Consider the following 15,178-nt stretch of genomic DNA (forward strand, 5'->3'; position numbering starts at 1 on the left):
TGCCTCAGTTTCAGTCTAAAAGAAACTGTGTGTGTGTGTGTGTGTGTCTGTCTGTCTCCCTCCCTCTCAGCATTTAGATTTGTGGTGGTGGTCTACTGGGCCAGGTCAGTGACATGCATATTACCAAAAAACCACATCTGTCTGTTATTAAGGGTGATTGCATCAAAATGGTACAGGGAGATAGACAAGTTCATGTTGACTTTTTTTTTTCCTTTCCTTTTGTGTTTGGGTGGGGAGGGGGGCGGTCTATCATGGACCTGTGGTGACTTTGTTCTTCACATACATTTCTTACTCTAAGGGAAGAAGCAACACTCCCACAAAACAGAAGCAATCTCCCACTTTTCACCCTTCAAAAATAGATGTGAGGCCTCTTCAAAAAGAGGCCAAAAGTTATACCAAATGATTTCCTCTGTTTTTGCTAATATCACATTCACCTAATCTCATACTTTGTACACAATGAAATTTTGCATCTATCCTCACACTTGACTTCAAACTCTCCTTCACTGTGCTTAAGACATTTTCACAAGAGACCAAAGAGAAATATAAATATGTGAAATGGAAGATTTGGTTGATATAGGTAATGTGTAACTTAACACTGCTTCTACCTTCTTGTCTCCTCTGTACTTGTTAAACCTAACTTACTGTTTCTCTTCTCTCTTATTTCTTTTGTAGGATATCACAACATACAAGAAAGGGGGGAAGAAAACTACTTCTCTTGCTTTGATAATTTAATGATACTTTTCCTCTTTTGTTAGCCACAGTCATATTGGTTTTGATGAAAGATTATCTGTTGGTTTTAAAATACCAGATTTTAGGGGCGCCTGGGTGGCGCAGTCGGTTAAGTGTCCGACTTCAGCCAGGTCACGATCTCGCGGTCCGGGAGTTCGAGCCCCGCGTCAGGCTCTGGGCTGATGGCTCGGAGCCTGGAGCCTGTTTCCGATTCTGTGTCTCCCTCTCTCTCTGCCCCTCCCCCGTTCATGCTGTGTCTCTCTCTGTCCCAAAAATAAATAAACGTTGAAAAAAAAATTTTTTAAATACCAGATTTTAGTATTTAGTGTTTTTGACTAATGCAGAAAAAAATGTGAGCATGATTATTTAACGTCCGTGGCAATATAAAATCACTAGAAGATGCTCTTGAAAGGAATGTGATCATAACAGACTTACCTTGATAGAGAAGTTTAATATGAGGTGGCACTAAAATGAGTTTTCACTTCCTATACATCAAAGTCTTCCAAATCCATGTCTCTGATCACTTACTACCTTTTCCCACATGTTATTAGTTCTTACCTAGTGCTGCTTTCCTTTGCACCTGATGGAAACTGTGACCTATCAGAGGCAAATTCCCCTTAAGGCAAAGCCTTTTTCTCATCCCTGCCTACTCTTCATTCCCTTGCTAGAGTGAAACATGGTTATCTTTAGGATCTACCGTAGCATTTTTTTTTCCCTCCAGAATCTAGCCTAGCCTCTTAATAGTGAGCATGTGTTCAATACACAATTAGTGAAGATTTTAGCTTTTTTATTATTAAAAAAAAATTCTGACTTCTGTTTTATACTATTAATCTGATACTTTTTCTGCTTTTCAACAAAAACTTCATACCAGGTTCTGTGAATTACTTCCACCATTGCTTGCCACCTGAATTCTTCTCTACCCTAGACTACAATTTTAGTTTCTGTATTCTATTTTTTTAATGTTTATTTATTTTTGAGAGAGAGAGAGAGAGAGAGAGAGAGAGAGAGAGAAGGAGGGGGAGAGAGAGAGAGAGAGAGAGAGAGAGAGAGAGAGAATCCCAAGCAGGCTCTTCTATGCTGTCAGCACAGAGACTGACATGGGGCTCCAACTCACGAACTGTGAGATCATGACTGAACCAAAATCAAGAGTCAGACATTTAACCAACTGAGCCCCCCAGGTGCCCCATGTATTCTATTTTTCATTTTAAGTCTCACTGGTCATCTTCCTCAACTACACATATATCCATGTTGATTACTCACTAGGTAGATTACTTTATAGTTTCTTCACTTGAATTTTTCATTCCTTATTTTCACCCTGGTTTATGCCTCAACATGCAAGGCCACACTGTGGACTCTGTCAGTATGGAACCCTGTTCTACCCTAAGACCATGTCCATTTTCTCCATTTAGCATAACCTCTGATTATACGGCCTGATCCAGTCCATCTACTGTACTATGTAGTAATAATGAGCTCTTTTGTACTTTGAATCTTCTATAGTGTTGCTGTGCCATGGATGATGCATTTTTCATTTGTACTTCTTTCTGCAAGGTAGATTGGTGCCTTGGCTTGTATATGGCTTTTTCATTTTACTGATTATAACCTACCAGATGCCTGACATTGAATTTTGAAGGAACCTTTGGCAGCTAATGGTAGTTGGCAATGCAATCACTGGTTTAGTTCTGTACCAAGCGTTTCCATGATTTTCATGCGCTTATCAACTGTTTTCCACTCATGCGACAACTTGTTATAAGAGCACTAGATATGTCAAACGAGGGCACCTTTGCAACAGCAATTCATTCATGAAAACACTTGTGCAATGACATCTGCAGAGAACATATTACTCTAATCACAGGATAACTTCCAGCCTTCCACTCTTCAACAGGCTGTGCTAACTGTTCTGTGCCCCACTTACCAATGTACTGCCATTCTGCATGTTGTGTAAGTCTCTATGGGCATGAGCACAGAAGTCCAAACATGCAGTGACCCCTGAGAATGGACGGCCTTCCTTCAGACCCAGTCGGCATTCTGGTGCTCTGTGTTCATATTCAATCTGAAAAACAGAAGCATGTGTGTGAATGGGGAACTACTTAGGCATTTGAAATTCTTAGGCATACATTTGAGAAAAAAGTATAAGACCCGTGCACTGAGCAGATCAGAAAGATTTTTTAGTATTTAGGTTATTCAGAATTAAAAAAAAAAAGTTATACATGTTATACCCAGAAATACAATGGAATAACAGAAAACAGACCAAACGTTTTGACATGGTAAAGTTTTTATTTTACAGTGTTGAAGTATAACTGACATACATTAAACAGTGTATATTTAAAGTGTACTATTTGATTAGTTTTGACATGAGTATATGTGAAACCATTGCCACAATCAAAATAATGTACCTATCCGTTACTCCCAAAAGTTTCTTCCTTCCCCTTTTAATTCATGTCTCTTCCTTTGTTCCCAGGAAACTACTGATCTGCTTTCTGTAACTACAGATTAGTTTACATTTTCTAGAATTTTATATAAATGGATCTGTTTTGAGTTAATTTTTATATATGGCATAAGATTAAGAGTCAAGGTTAGTTTTCTTCCATATGGCTATCCAACTGTTCAAACACTACTGCAAAAAAAATTATCCTTTGCCACTAAATTGTCTTTTTTTGAAAATCAACTGATTGTACATGCTGGACTTATTTCTGGACTTTCTATTCTGATTGTTTGGTATATAATAGTGTAGTGGGTATGTATGTGTATATATGCAGACATCACGGTCTTGATTACTCGTAAATATAGATTTTTAGTGAATCTTGAAATCATGGATTATAACTCTCCAAATTCTGATCTTCTTTTTGAAAATTGTTTGCCTATTCCAGATCCTTTGCATTTGTCTTTCTATATATTTACAAACACCCTGTCAATTCCTTCAAAACACTTGGTAACATTTTGATAGGTCATATACTAAGTCCATTGAATGACTTGGGGAAAACTGACATCTTAAAAATATTAGTCCTGTGATCCATAAACATAGTAGACCTTTCCATTTGGGGTCTTTTATAATTTCTCTCAGCAATGTATTATAGTTTTCAGTGCACGGGTCTTACATGTTTTGTCAAATGACAAATTCTTATGTCTAAGAATTTCATATTTTTTGATGTTATTTAATTGCTATTGGTTTTGACTGCAATTTTTAGTTATTACTAGTATATAGAAATACAGTTGATTTATTTTTGCAACTTTGCTGAACAATTTATTAGAAGTTTTTGGGTCTTTGGAACTTTTTATGTAGACAAGTGTCTACATTATAAGGACAATTTTATTTCTATTCAATCTGTACACTCCTTATTTCTTTTTTCTTGCCTATTTCCCTAAAACTTCCAGTTAGATATTAAATAAAAGTGGTAAAAATGGATGTCCTTGTCTTGTTTCTAATCTTAGGGGTAAAGCTTTCAGTCTTTCACTATTAAATATGAAGTTAGCTTTAGGTTTTTCAATTATGCACCTTATGAGGCTGAGAAAGTTCCCTTCTATGGATATTAAGTATTGCTAAGTGCTTTTTCCTCTATTGAGATAATCATATTTACCCCATTATGTTGGCTAATGTGGTGAATCACACTGATTAAAAAATTTTTAATGTTTACTTTTGAGAGAGACAGAGACAGAGTGGGGGAGGGGCAGAGAGAGAATGGGAGACACAGAATCTGAAGCAGGCTCCAGGCTCTGAGTTGTCAGCATGGAGTCTGACGCAGGGCTGGAACTCATAGACTGTGAGATCATGACCTGAGCCGAAGTCAGACACTTAACTGACTGAGCCACTTAGTCAATCAATCATGATTGATTTTTGAATGTTAAACAAAACATTACTGAAATAAACTCCATTTGGTCATGATATATCCTTTTTGTACAGTTGTCTAATTGACTAAAATTTTGTGAAGAATTTTCATATCAATATTAAGAATATTGGACTATAGTCTTCTTTTTCTTTTACCTTTGTCTAGTTCTAGTATCAGGATATTTCCAGCTTTGTAAAATGAGTTGGGAAGTTTATTCCTTTTCTATTTTCTAGAAGAGTTTCCATTGAATTGTTACTATTTCTTCCTTAAAATATGAGTCAGATTTGAAAGGGAAATTATCTGGGCCTGGAATTTTTGGAAAAGCTTTCAACTAAAAAATCAATATCTTTAATAAATATAGGATGACTTATGGTATTTATTTTTTTCTTTAGTCATCTTTGGTAATTTGCGTTTAAGTACTGATTTCATCTAAGTTGTTGAATTTATTGGCATAAAATTTTAATAATATTATTCCTTTAATGTCTGTAGTATCTATAGTGATGTCTCATCTCTAATTCTTGATATTGGCTTTTGGACCTTCTCTTTTTTTTCTTGATTGAATTGATTCAAAGTACTAGCTTTTGGTTTCACTGATTTATGCTCTTATTTTCTGTATTCCATTTCATTGATTTATGTTCTTTAGTTTTTCCTTCCTTCCGTCTTTTAGGGCTCATATTGCCGTCCTTTTCCAAGTTTCTTAGAGAAGCCACCTAGATCATTAATTTGAGACTTTATATATATTTTCTGAAGTTTATTTATTTTTATTTTACTTATTATTTTTTTAATGTTTATCTTTGAGAGAGAGACAGAGTGTAAGTGGGAGGGACAGAGAGAGAAGGAGACACAGGTTCTGAAGCAGGCTCTAGGTTCTGAGCTGTCAGCACAGAGCCCAACATGGGGCTTGAACTCATGAACCATGAGATCATGACCTGAGCCAATGTTGGATGCTTAACCAACTGAGCCATCCAGGTGTCCCAAAGTTTGTTCATTTTTGAGAGAGAGCACCCATGAGGACAGGGCCAGAGAGAGAGAGAGAGAGGAAGAGAGACAAACCCAAGCAGGCTCTGTGCTGACAGAGGAGAGCATAATGCCAGGCTCAATCTTGTGGAACGTGAGATATGACCTGAGCTGAAACCAAGGGTTGGATGCTTAACCAACTGAGCCCCCCAGGTGCCCCTATATTTTTCTAATAAGTATTCAATGCTATAAATGTCTCTCGAAGCAAGGCTTTATAGCTTCATTCCACAAATTTCAAGGTCATGTCTTCATATTCTTTTTGTTTTTAAATGTTTATTTTGAGAGACAGAGTGCATGTGTGCACATGCATGACTGAAGGAGGGGCAGAGAGAGACAATCTCAAGCAGGCTCATGGCTGTCAGTGCAGAGCTCAACATGGGACTTGATTTCATGAACCATGATATCATGACCTGAGCTGAAATCAAGAGTCAGATGCTTAACTGACTGAGTCACCCAGGCACCCCCAAGTCTTCATTTTTATTCAGTTTGAAATACTTTCTAATTTCCCTGTGAATTATTCTTTGGCTCCTAGGTTATTTAGGAATATGTTTCTCAGTTTCCAGATACTTAGAAATTTTGTGGAAATACCGGTAGGGATTTTTCATTTAACTTCATTGTGGCCAGAGAACATATTTTGAGGCTTTATAATATATTGATACTTGCTTTATGACTCACTATACAATCTATCATGATAAAACTTCCTGTACACTTGAAAATAATGTTAATTCTGTTGGGTGAGGAATTCTATACATGTCAATAAGGTCAAGTTGGTTAAAAGTGCTGTTTAAGTCTTCTGTCTCCTTAGTGATTTTGTATTTGTTCTAACAGTTATTGAGAGAGATGTACTGAAATCTCTGACTGTAATTGTAGATTCTTTTTATAGTTCTATCAGTTTTGTTTAATAAAATCTGAAGCTCTGTACATAGTTAGGATTATCATGTTTTCTTGATGAACTGCCCCCTTTTTTATTATTAAATGATCTTCTTTACAGTTTATAATATTCTTTGCTATGAAATCTACTATGTTATCAATATGATCATTCCAGCTTTCCTTAGATTGATATTAGCATATTTCTTGGTTCCTGGTTTTTTTCAATATTATAATTGTTCAATATCAGTGTGATTATTTAGTATCACAAACTCTGCCTTTTTAATTGGGAATGTTAAAAGCCATTCACATTTAATATGATTTTTGATATGGTTGGGATTAAATATACCAATTTTCTATTTGCTTTATATTTGTCTTATCTTTAATTTGGTTCCATAATCCTTTTAAATACATTTTGGATTGATTCTATTTTTTTCCTTTTTACTGGTAGATTAGCTGGTAGATTTTTTTACTGCTAGATTTTTTTTTTTTTTAAATGGCCGCTTCCCTTAAGGTTTACGATATATTCTTTATCTTCTTACACTCTACATTCAAGAAATACTATACTACTCTACATATAACATAAGACCCTTACAACAGTATACTTTCAATTCCCCAGTCTCTGTGTTACTTCTACATGTCATAAAGTTTAAGGCACATTGTTCATATATATTTTTAATAGCAAATTATCTTTAAATTTCTTTTGAAATAAGGAAAAAGTTTTTTTATTTACATAGCTACTATTTATGATGTTTTTCTTTCCTTTTTGTCAATACAGACTTCTATCTGGTATCATTTTCTTTTACTGGCAGGCTTCCTTTAATATTTTTAAAGTGTTAGTCTGCTGATGGTAAATTATTTCAGCATTTGTATGTTTGAAAAAAATTTTGTTTTGCCTTTACTTTTTTTTTTTAATGTTTATTTTTCAGAGAGAGAGATAGAATGAGAGAGGGGGAGGGGCAGAGAAAAGAGAGAGAACAGAATCCGAAGCAGGCTCCAGGCTCTGAGCTGTCAGCACAGAGCCCAACACTGGGCTTGAACTCAAGAACCGTGATATCATGACCTGAGCCAAAGTTGGACGTTTAACCGACTGCACCATCTAGGCACTCCCTTGCCTTTACTTTTGAAGTTTTTCCTGGGTATAGATTTCTGGGTTGACAAGAGTTTTTTTTTTCTTACATTTTTCTCTGATGTGAAGCTTAACTTCAACAATAAGACTTTATAAAATCAAGGAACAAAGCAGAGGAAGAGCATTTAGATATGAGAAATAAGTACAATATATCCAGTTGGGGAAGAGACAAAAATCAAATGGTAGGCTTTGATAGCATCCATAACCTCAAAAGGTCTTCCCATGTGCTGTGTGGAAAGACCACATGGCTGTTTTTTTGAGCTTTAAGCAATATTAAGACATACGGATGAGTATTACCCAATAGTACATACTAGGCAATATAAAAAATACCTTATCTATCTTTAACCATGATTGATTTAATTTATATATACAACTATTTTTTATATATGAATGTATGTATATATGTAAATTTTATTTTGTGGTAAGAATACATAACATGAGATCTACCTTTTCAACAAAATTTTAAGTGTCCATTATTGTTGGCAATAGGTACACATTGCAAAGCAGATCTCTAGAGCTCATTCGTCTTGCTTAACTGAAACTTTCTGCCCATTTATTAGTACATCTACACATGTATCGATATATAAATACTGAAACACATCTAAAGAATTATATGTAATCTTCTTGTTATAACCTAAATTTGGGGTACCTTCATATTTTGGATACTCTAAGTTCAGGAAATGCATAAAATGCTCCAAACATAATACAGTAGGGTGGAATATAAATGCTTAGAAAACCAGGTGTGTATGACACCGTCTATAGTAAGAATCAAAGGAGTAAAAAGAACACCAATGCTTTGTTATTCTGTCCCCTTTTCCAGCTAAAGCCATTAGGTTAATAGCACCTATAAAAATTTTTATTCAACAGAAAATGGCCAAACTTGAAATCCAGCAACATAGACTCAATTCGTTTTCTTTTTATAGCTTGATTTATTGTGTTTCTCACTTGGAATTATTTTATAACAGTACTAAAACATTCCATATACTTTTCTGTGATACTTACCAAAGTAGATAAGGTTGTAAAATAACAGTATTAATCCTACTACCATTAACAGCATTAAAAATAATCTTCATACACATCATATATATTTCTAAAAGCCTGAGTTGTGACATAAAACAAGTTTATAAACAGATCGTTATTAAATTTGCTTCCTTTGCTTACACTTAAAAAAAGAAAGAGCTGAGGTTTGGGGAAAGTATTAAAGTCCACAATAGAAACAAGAGTAGCTAAATCATTAAATGAGTATTGGTCTCCCCTGTGTGTCTCTGCTATATAAATTAATCCCATTAGTCTTTAACGTTATTAAATGACAACGTTTGCCAAATGTACCGCTCTTCATACTTCCTTGTACCCCCTGCCACTGTGTACTCTGCTCTGGATACCTGCATCACTTCCAGCTTTCCTCCATTTATCAGTCTCTCTCTTTCCCTTAAATCTTTAACCTCCCTTACTCTATTGTGCCTACTCCCAGCATTTGCTTCACTGCTTTCTAATCCCCCACTCCTAAAATGTCAGTGTACTCCAGAACCCATCAGAATCCCTTCTCTTTATAATCTCCACTCTGAAAACATGCATTCACATCTTGTGAATTCGACTACTTCTTGCATTTTGGTGACTCCCAAATCTACATAATTAGCCTGGATTTTTCTCAGGATTTTCCATCTAATTATACTAAAGGATGTCAAACATAGTATGCCCAAAATGAAATTTATCATTTCACCCGTTTGTCCGCAAACCTACTTTTCCTCACTGATTCCAAATACTAGTTAATAGAACAACCTGTCCAAGCCAGAAATTTGGTGGCTCCTCAAATTCTCTCTTCTGCTCATCCTCAAATCCAATTGGGAAGTTCTACAAGTTCTACCTCAAATTTCACATACTTATTTCCTTTATTCTTTCACTACTGCCATTTCTTTAATGTAGGACCTTAACATCTCTTGTCCAGTGACTGCACTAGCTTACTCCTCCAATTTAATCTTACACTAACCTAAGTTGTATTTCACTTAACTTGGCTTGTTCAGTGACCGTTTTAAATTAAATCACTTCACACTCTCCTGTCCCCAACACACACTTAAAACGCCCCAATGGTAGCCTTCTTACATACAGGATAAAGTTCAAAGTTCAAAGATCTTTATATGGTCTCCAAGGCCATTTGTGACCTTACATCTCTACTTTCAGGGAGAACTTCTTTGTTCCTTCAGAAATAAGCATACCTCTATCCCAGCTGTTAATGTATTATTCTGTAATGGTTATTTTACATATCTCTGCCTTAAAGGAGTTCCTTAAAGGAAGGAATTCCTTAAAGACAAAAACCTACAATACTCATCTTTACATCCACAGTGACTAAATACAGCATCTAGTTTATAACAGGTTTCCATTTAATGCTTCTGTTGTTGATGTCATAATGACAGGGAAGACTCTACAGTTTTTTTTCCTCCTTCATGAGCATTTCTGAACAAATGACCTAGCTTTCCAAACTGGTATAGCCTAGACCACACTCATAAAATAGGAAACAAGTGTTTCAGCTTGGTTCATGGAGCCAAGGCCAAATAAAATGAAGATAATCTAGCAAAATCAGACATATCTGGACACATGTATGTACACTTACAAAGTAGTACACTCATAATATGTATAGACCTTCTGTGAAAAGTTAATAGGTGGTTAGAACCTATGGTTTGGGTCACATAATTTTAATTAATCACCAAAGTCTACTTACAGAAGAGATACGAGACAAGATTACTGGATACAACAGCTTGTTAGATTCACAATCTTTCCACGTTAAAAGACCAACAATAAGCTCTTTTTGATGATATTTCTTTGAAAGTATGTAGGTCATCAATAATAAACTGTTCTAATCATTGTCCATAATTATTTATAAACTTACCTGATTATTATATGCATCAGGTGCAAGTTTCTTGTATGTTGGTGCCATAAGAGTAGACAGGTTTTGTAAATGAGACTCCAGTTTCTCTTCCTGTTTAAAATGCATAATTCTACATATTAAATTCTAAATCCTTTTTATATGTGAGAGAGGCTATCAGTAAAAAATTTCCCCCTATGTCTTAGATCCAAATGACAATATATAGTATCTTTCTTATTAAATAACTAAGGTTTCCTAACATGACTGTCTTTTTTTTACATATTTAAATTCAAGTTAGTTAACTTACAGTGTAGTATTGGTTTCAGGAGTAGAACCCAGTGATTCGTCACTTACATATAATACCCAGTGCTCATCCCAACAAGTGCCCTCCCTAATGTCCATCAGCCCTCCCCCCACCAACCTCCCCTCAGGCAATCCTCAGTTTGTTCTGTCTTTAAGTGTCTCTTATGGTGTGCCTCCCTCACTGTTTTAATCTTATTTTTCCTTCCCTTCCCCTATGTTCATCTGTTTTGTTTCTTAAATTCCACAAAATTTCCAAGCAAAAAGTATACACCATATATCATCTATTTTTGCATGTGTTTCCAAGCAAAAAGTATAAACCATCTAATTTTGTATGTGTTATTAGAATATCTAGCTCTTTGGTATTTTTATGATGTTAATTTTATACTTTGTATGTAGATACTCAGCATTTTATAAATATAAGCCTATGCCAGTAATAGGATAGGAGGATGAAGCCATAGAGTCTTAAAGAGGTCACGTTCTCTACTCCTCCAATTAGCTGCCAAGGAAGATGAACTATTGGAAAGATTTGTTTGGCTCTCTTTATATTTTTAAGTGCTTATATTAAAAAGTTCAAAATTTGAAAAGATCTTTCCATTGAACAAAAAATTACTAGATGCTTCAAATATGGATAAAACTCTCAGAAGTAGAGGTATATTTGAAGAACTTTGTAAGGTTTACTTGAAAGGAGGAATGTTCAGTTGCTCCTCCTCCCTACAAAGAACAGATTTTCCAGGTAATATGCTTATAAAATGGGAGGCGATGATACTCAGTTATTCCATTCATCCTTAGAGGTTCTCATTTCATAGTAATATTTCTCTAAGAATGTTGATGTAACTACCTGGCAGAGATATACTAATTTGTATTTTAGAAGGTGAGGAGGTTTCTAAGCCAGGCTCTCCTACCGCCCTGAGGGAAGATGTTCCTATCCATCCCCAGGATTTGCTTTATATTAAATATGGTGAAAGTGATAAACTTTTATAAAATATTGGTTAAAAAAAAAGCTCTCCAGTGTGGGAAATTAAAGTGGCTGATGACATGTAGCCCATTTAATAAAGTTTATTAAAAATATAATCCTGTGGGGGTGCTTGGGTGGCTTAGTCAATTAAGCTTTCGACTTCAGCTCAGGTCATGACTTCACAGTGTGAGTTTGAGCCCCACATCTGGCTCCTTGCTGGCAGTGCAGAGCCTGCATGGAATTCTCTCTCTCTCTCCCTCCCCCACTTGTGCGCACTCTCTCTCTCAAAATAAATAAACTTTATATATACATACACACACACACACACGTTTATATATATAATATATATAAAATCCTGTGAAGAAAATTACATCATGATTTCAAGAATTTTTGCACTTTATTAAATTTCCACTTACTATTATAGTCACAAATAATAAAGCAACAAAGTTTTCATTTAGAGGGACATATCAATACTATAGTATGCATAGTATAACTATAAATTTCAATTGCATTTAATCTTTGTAAGATAATTGTAAGGTTCAGAGAGTCAGTAAAAATTTGGTCATATCTAAATGTAAACATACTGAAGTTTTTGGATTATTCAATGAGCAAACTCTAGAAGCTACCCAAAAGTTGTTATATTTGAGACCCATGTGTAAGTTATTTTTGAGAAACATATAAATTCTTTAAAAAAATTTTTTTTAATGTTTGTTGATTTTTGAGAGAGAGACACAGAATGTGAGCAGGGGAGGGGCAGAGAGAGGGAGACACAGAATCCGAAACAGGCTCCAGGCTCCGAGCTGTCAGCACAGAGCACAATGCGGCGTTTGAAGTCACGAACCGTGACATCATGACCTGAACTGAAGTCGGATGCTTAACCGACTGAGCCATCTAGGTACCCCAAGAGAAATATATAATTTCAATTACATTTATGTTAAAATCTAAATATTTTTTAGTTTCTCTAGTGCATTCATTATGATAACTTTAAGCTATCAAATCTCAGGGTATGAAAATGTGATTAGAAATGATCTTTACTGAACGTGGCAGTGATGAATATGACTTTTTAAATTCAGGTTTGAAAGATGAAAGTTGTAACAATGAAATGTTAACATTTAGTTTTAATACCAAAGTGACAGTTATTTAAAACTCTAGAATTAACATGAAAGATAAGTATAGAAGACCATAGGTATTAAGAGTTTATTTTGCTCAAATTTTACTACTTTGGTATCACATGGTTGTTATTATGCTAACTTTATCAAATATTATAATGTGTATCTACAATTTAGCGTAAATTTTGATTTACCTCAGAGGTGAAATTCTCTATGTTAATGAGAATTTTAACTGAGTATGTCATACTGTTCACTTCATCTGTACTCATCAATTCTCCATGAAAAATACAGATTATATATCAGGAAGTACACAAACCTCTTTTGGGTCATCCCCAAGCAGCTTAAATTTTCTTGGGATCTTGCTTCTGGCAAACTTACATCCATTGTAGTACATACTCCATGAACAACCAAAAGAAAATGAGGCACCACAGGTCTCGGGGTCCAGCCCTTGACAGGCACAGGTTCTCCTGAGGGATCAAAGGACCAAGTTCATAGCTATCAATAACATTTATGTAGGCTACCAATCTTGTATTCTGGATGTCTGCATGCAAAAATGAATAAAAATTAGTTTTAAAAGAAGTTTAACTCTATTAATTAAGCCTGCCATAACCACATCAGAAAATAACTATTTTAATTGATTTTGAAACACAGTTTAAATGACTCTATTTTAACATATCACACAGAAAATTACACATAATTTTACAGCTTGCAAATGCTCACAAATAAAACCAAAGTAAAAGTAGCACCCAAAGTAAGAAACAAATATATACTGGCACTCCACAATCTCCTAATATGCCCAGTAAGCTGTAATAATAATTTCTATCAGAAGAGATTAGTTGTGCCAATTTCATTCTGTATACAGTGTACTGTATATATATATATATATATGGGGATGTATATGTATATGCAGTTTTGCATATTTTTATACTATAGTATGTATATGTATATATATGTATATATATATATATATATATATATATACACACACACACACACTTTTGCTTACTCATATATATACTATATAGCATATTTTTATTTTTATTTATAGAGAATACCATGTTTATTTTTATTTATAAATGTAGTATAAAAATGGGTAAAACTCTGTATATACACAGGTACACACATACACACAATTAGATAGTATAAGCTTATTTGTGTCTTGTTATTTTTGTTCAACATTATGTTTGAGATATCCATATCATTGCATATAGTTGTACTTTTTCATGTATTTATTCATGGAGTGCAATTTTCCATTGTATAAATATTTCACAACTTAACCATTCTACCATTGATAGGCATTTGAATACTTTCCAGTTTTTGGCTAAAATACAGTATTATGACTTTAGAGCCTAAGCCAGATATATCCTAAGAAACATAAGCAGACAAATTCAGCAAAGAAACCAAAACCAAAAAAACCAAAGAAATAAAAAATGATGAAACAACCTACTAGGAAAACTAGTATTCTATTATGATTATTGTTATTAGTATTTATTATTCAATTATTTTTTCCAGATTTTTTGAGGTATAATTGACAAATAGTTAAGATATTGAAAGTGTACAAAGTGATTTGATGTATGTGTGCATTGTGAAAGGATTTGCCCACTGAGTAGTTAATATATCTATTACCTCACATATTTAACTCCCCTTTTTTTGGTAAAGAACATTTAAGTTATATTCTTTTAGCAAATTCCAATTATACAATACAGTATTATCAACTATAGTCCCCATGGTACACATTAGATCCTTAGACCTGATTCATTTTATAACTGAAAGCCTGTACCCTTTTATCAACCTTTCCCTATTTTCCCTGTCCCCACAACCACTTTTCTACTCTGTTTCAGAGTTCTACTTTTTGGTTTGTTTCTTTTTGATTCCACACAGAAGTAACATCATGTAGTATTTGTCTTTCTCTGCTTGGCTTATTTCACTTAGCATAATGTCTTCCAGATTTATCCATCTTGTTACAAATGACAAGATTCCCTCCTTTTTTAAGACTGAATAATACCTTTCTCCTTCCCTCCCCTCCCTTCTCCTCTCCCCTCCCCCTCCTTCCCTCCTTTCGTGCCCCTCTCCTTCCCTTCCTTTCTTTCCCCTCTCCCTCTTTCTCCATACCAGATCATCTTTATCCACTCACCCATTGGTGGACTCTTAGGTTGTCTCTACACATTTTTTAGTGCAGATAATGCTGCAATGAACACTGAAGTGCATAAACTCTTTGAGATAATGATTTCATTTCCTTTGGATATATACTCAGAAGGGAGGTTGCTGGGTCATAATAGAAGTGGTAGTTCTATTGTTAATTTTTTGAAGAATCTCCATACTGTTTTCCATAGTGTACCAGTTTATGCTCTTGCTAACAGTATACAAGGATTCCTTTTCTCCACA

The 15,178-nt window shown here is 34.6% G+C and overlaps 1 protein-coding gene across 1 annotated transcript in view; it reads right to left on the bottom strand.

Annotated features, from left to right (window-relative positions):
• TET2 (tet methylcytosine dioxygenase 2) overlaps positions 1–15,178 on the bottom strand; it is a 134,747-nt gene that overhangs the window by 7,235 nt on the left and 112,334 nt on the right. The window contains exons 7-9 of the mRNA XM_040477024.1: positions 13,110–13,260; positions 10,451–10,540; positions 2,642–2,779 (exon numbers count right to left, since the gene is read on the bottom strand). Coding sequence (XP_040332958.1) covers positions 2,642–2,779; positions 10,451–10,540; positions 13,110–13,260 — 379 coding nt within the window. The remainder of the gene's footprint in view (positions 1–2,641; positions 2,780–10,450; positions 10,541–13,109; positions 13,261–15,178) is intronic.

This window comes from Herpailurus yagouaroundi, unplaced genomic scaffold (genome assembly GCF_014898765.1).
Source record: "Herpailurus yagouaroundi ecotype Mexico unplaced genomic scaffold, PumYag 28, whole genome shotgun sequence".
Classification (NCBI taxonomy): domain Eukaryota; kingdom Metazoa; phylum Chordata; class Mammalia; order Carnivora; family Felidae; genus Herpailurus; species Herpailurus yagouaroundi.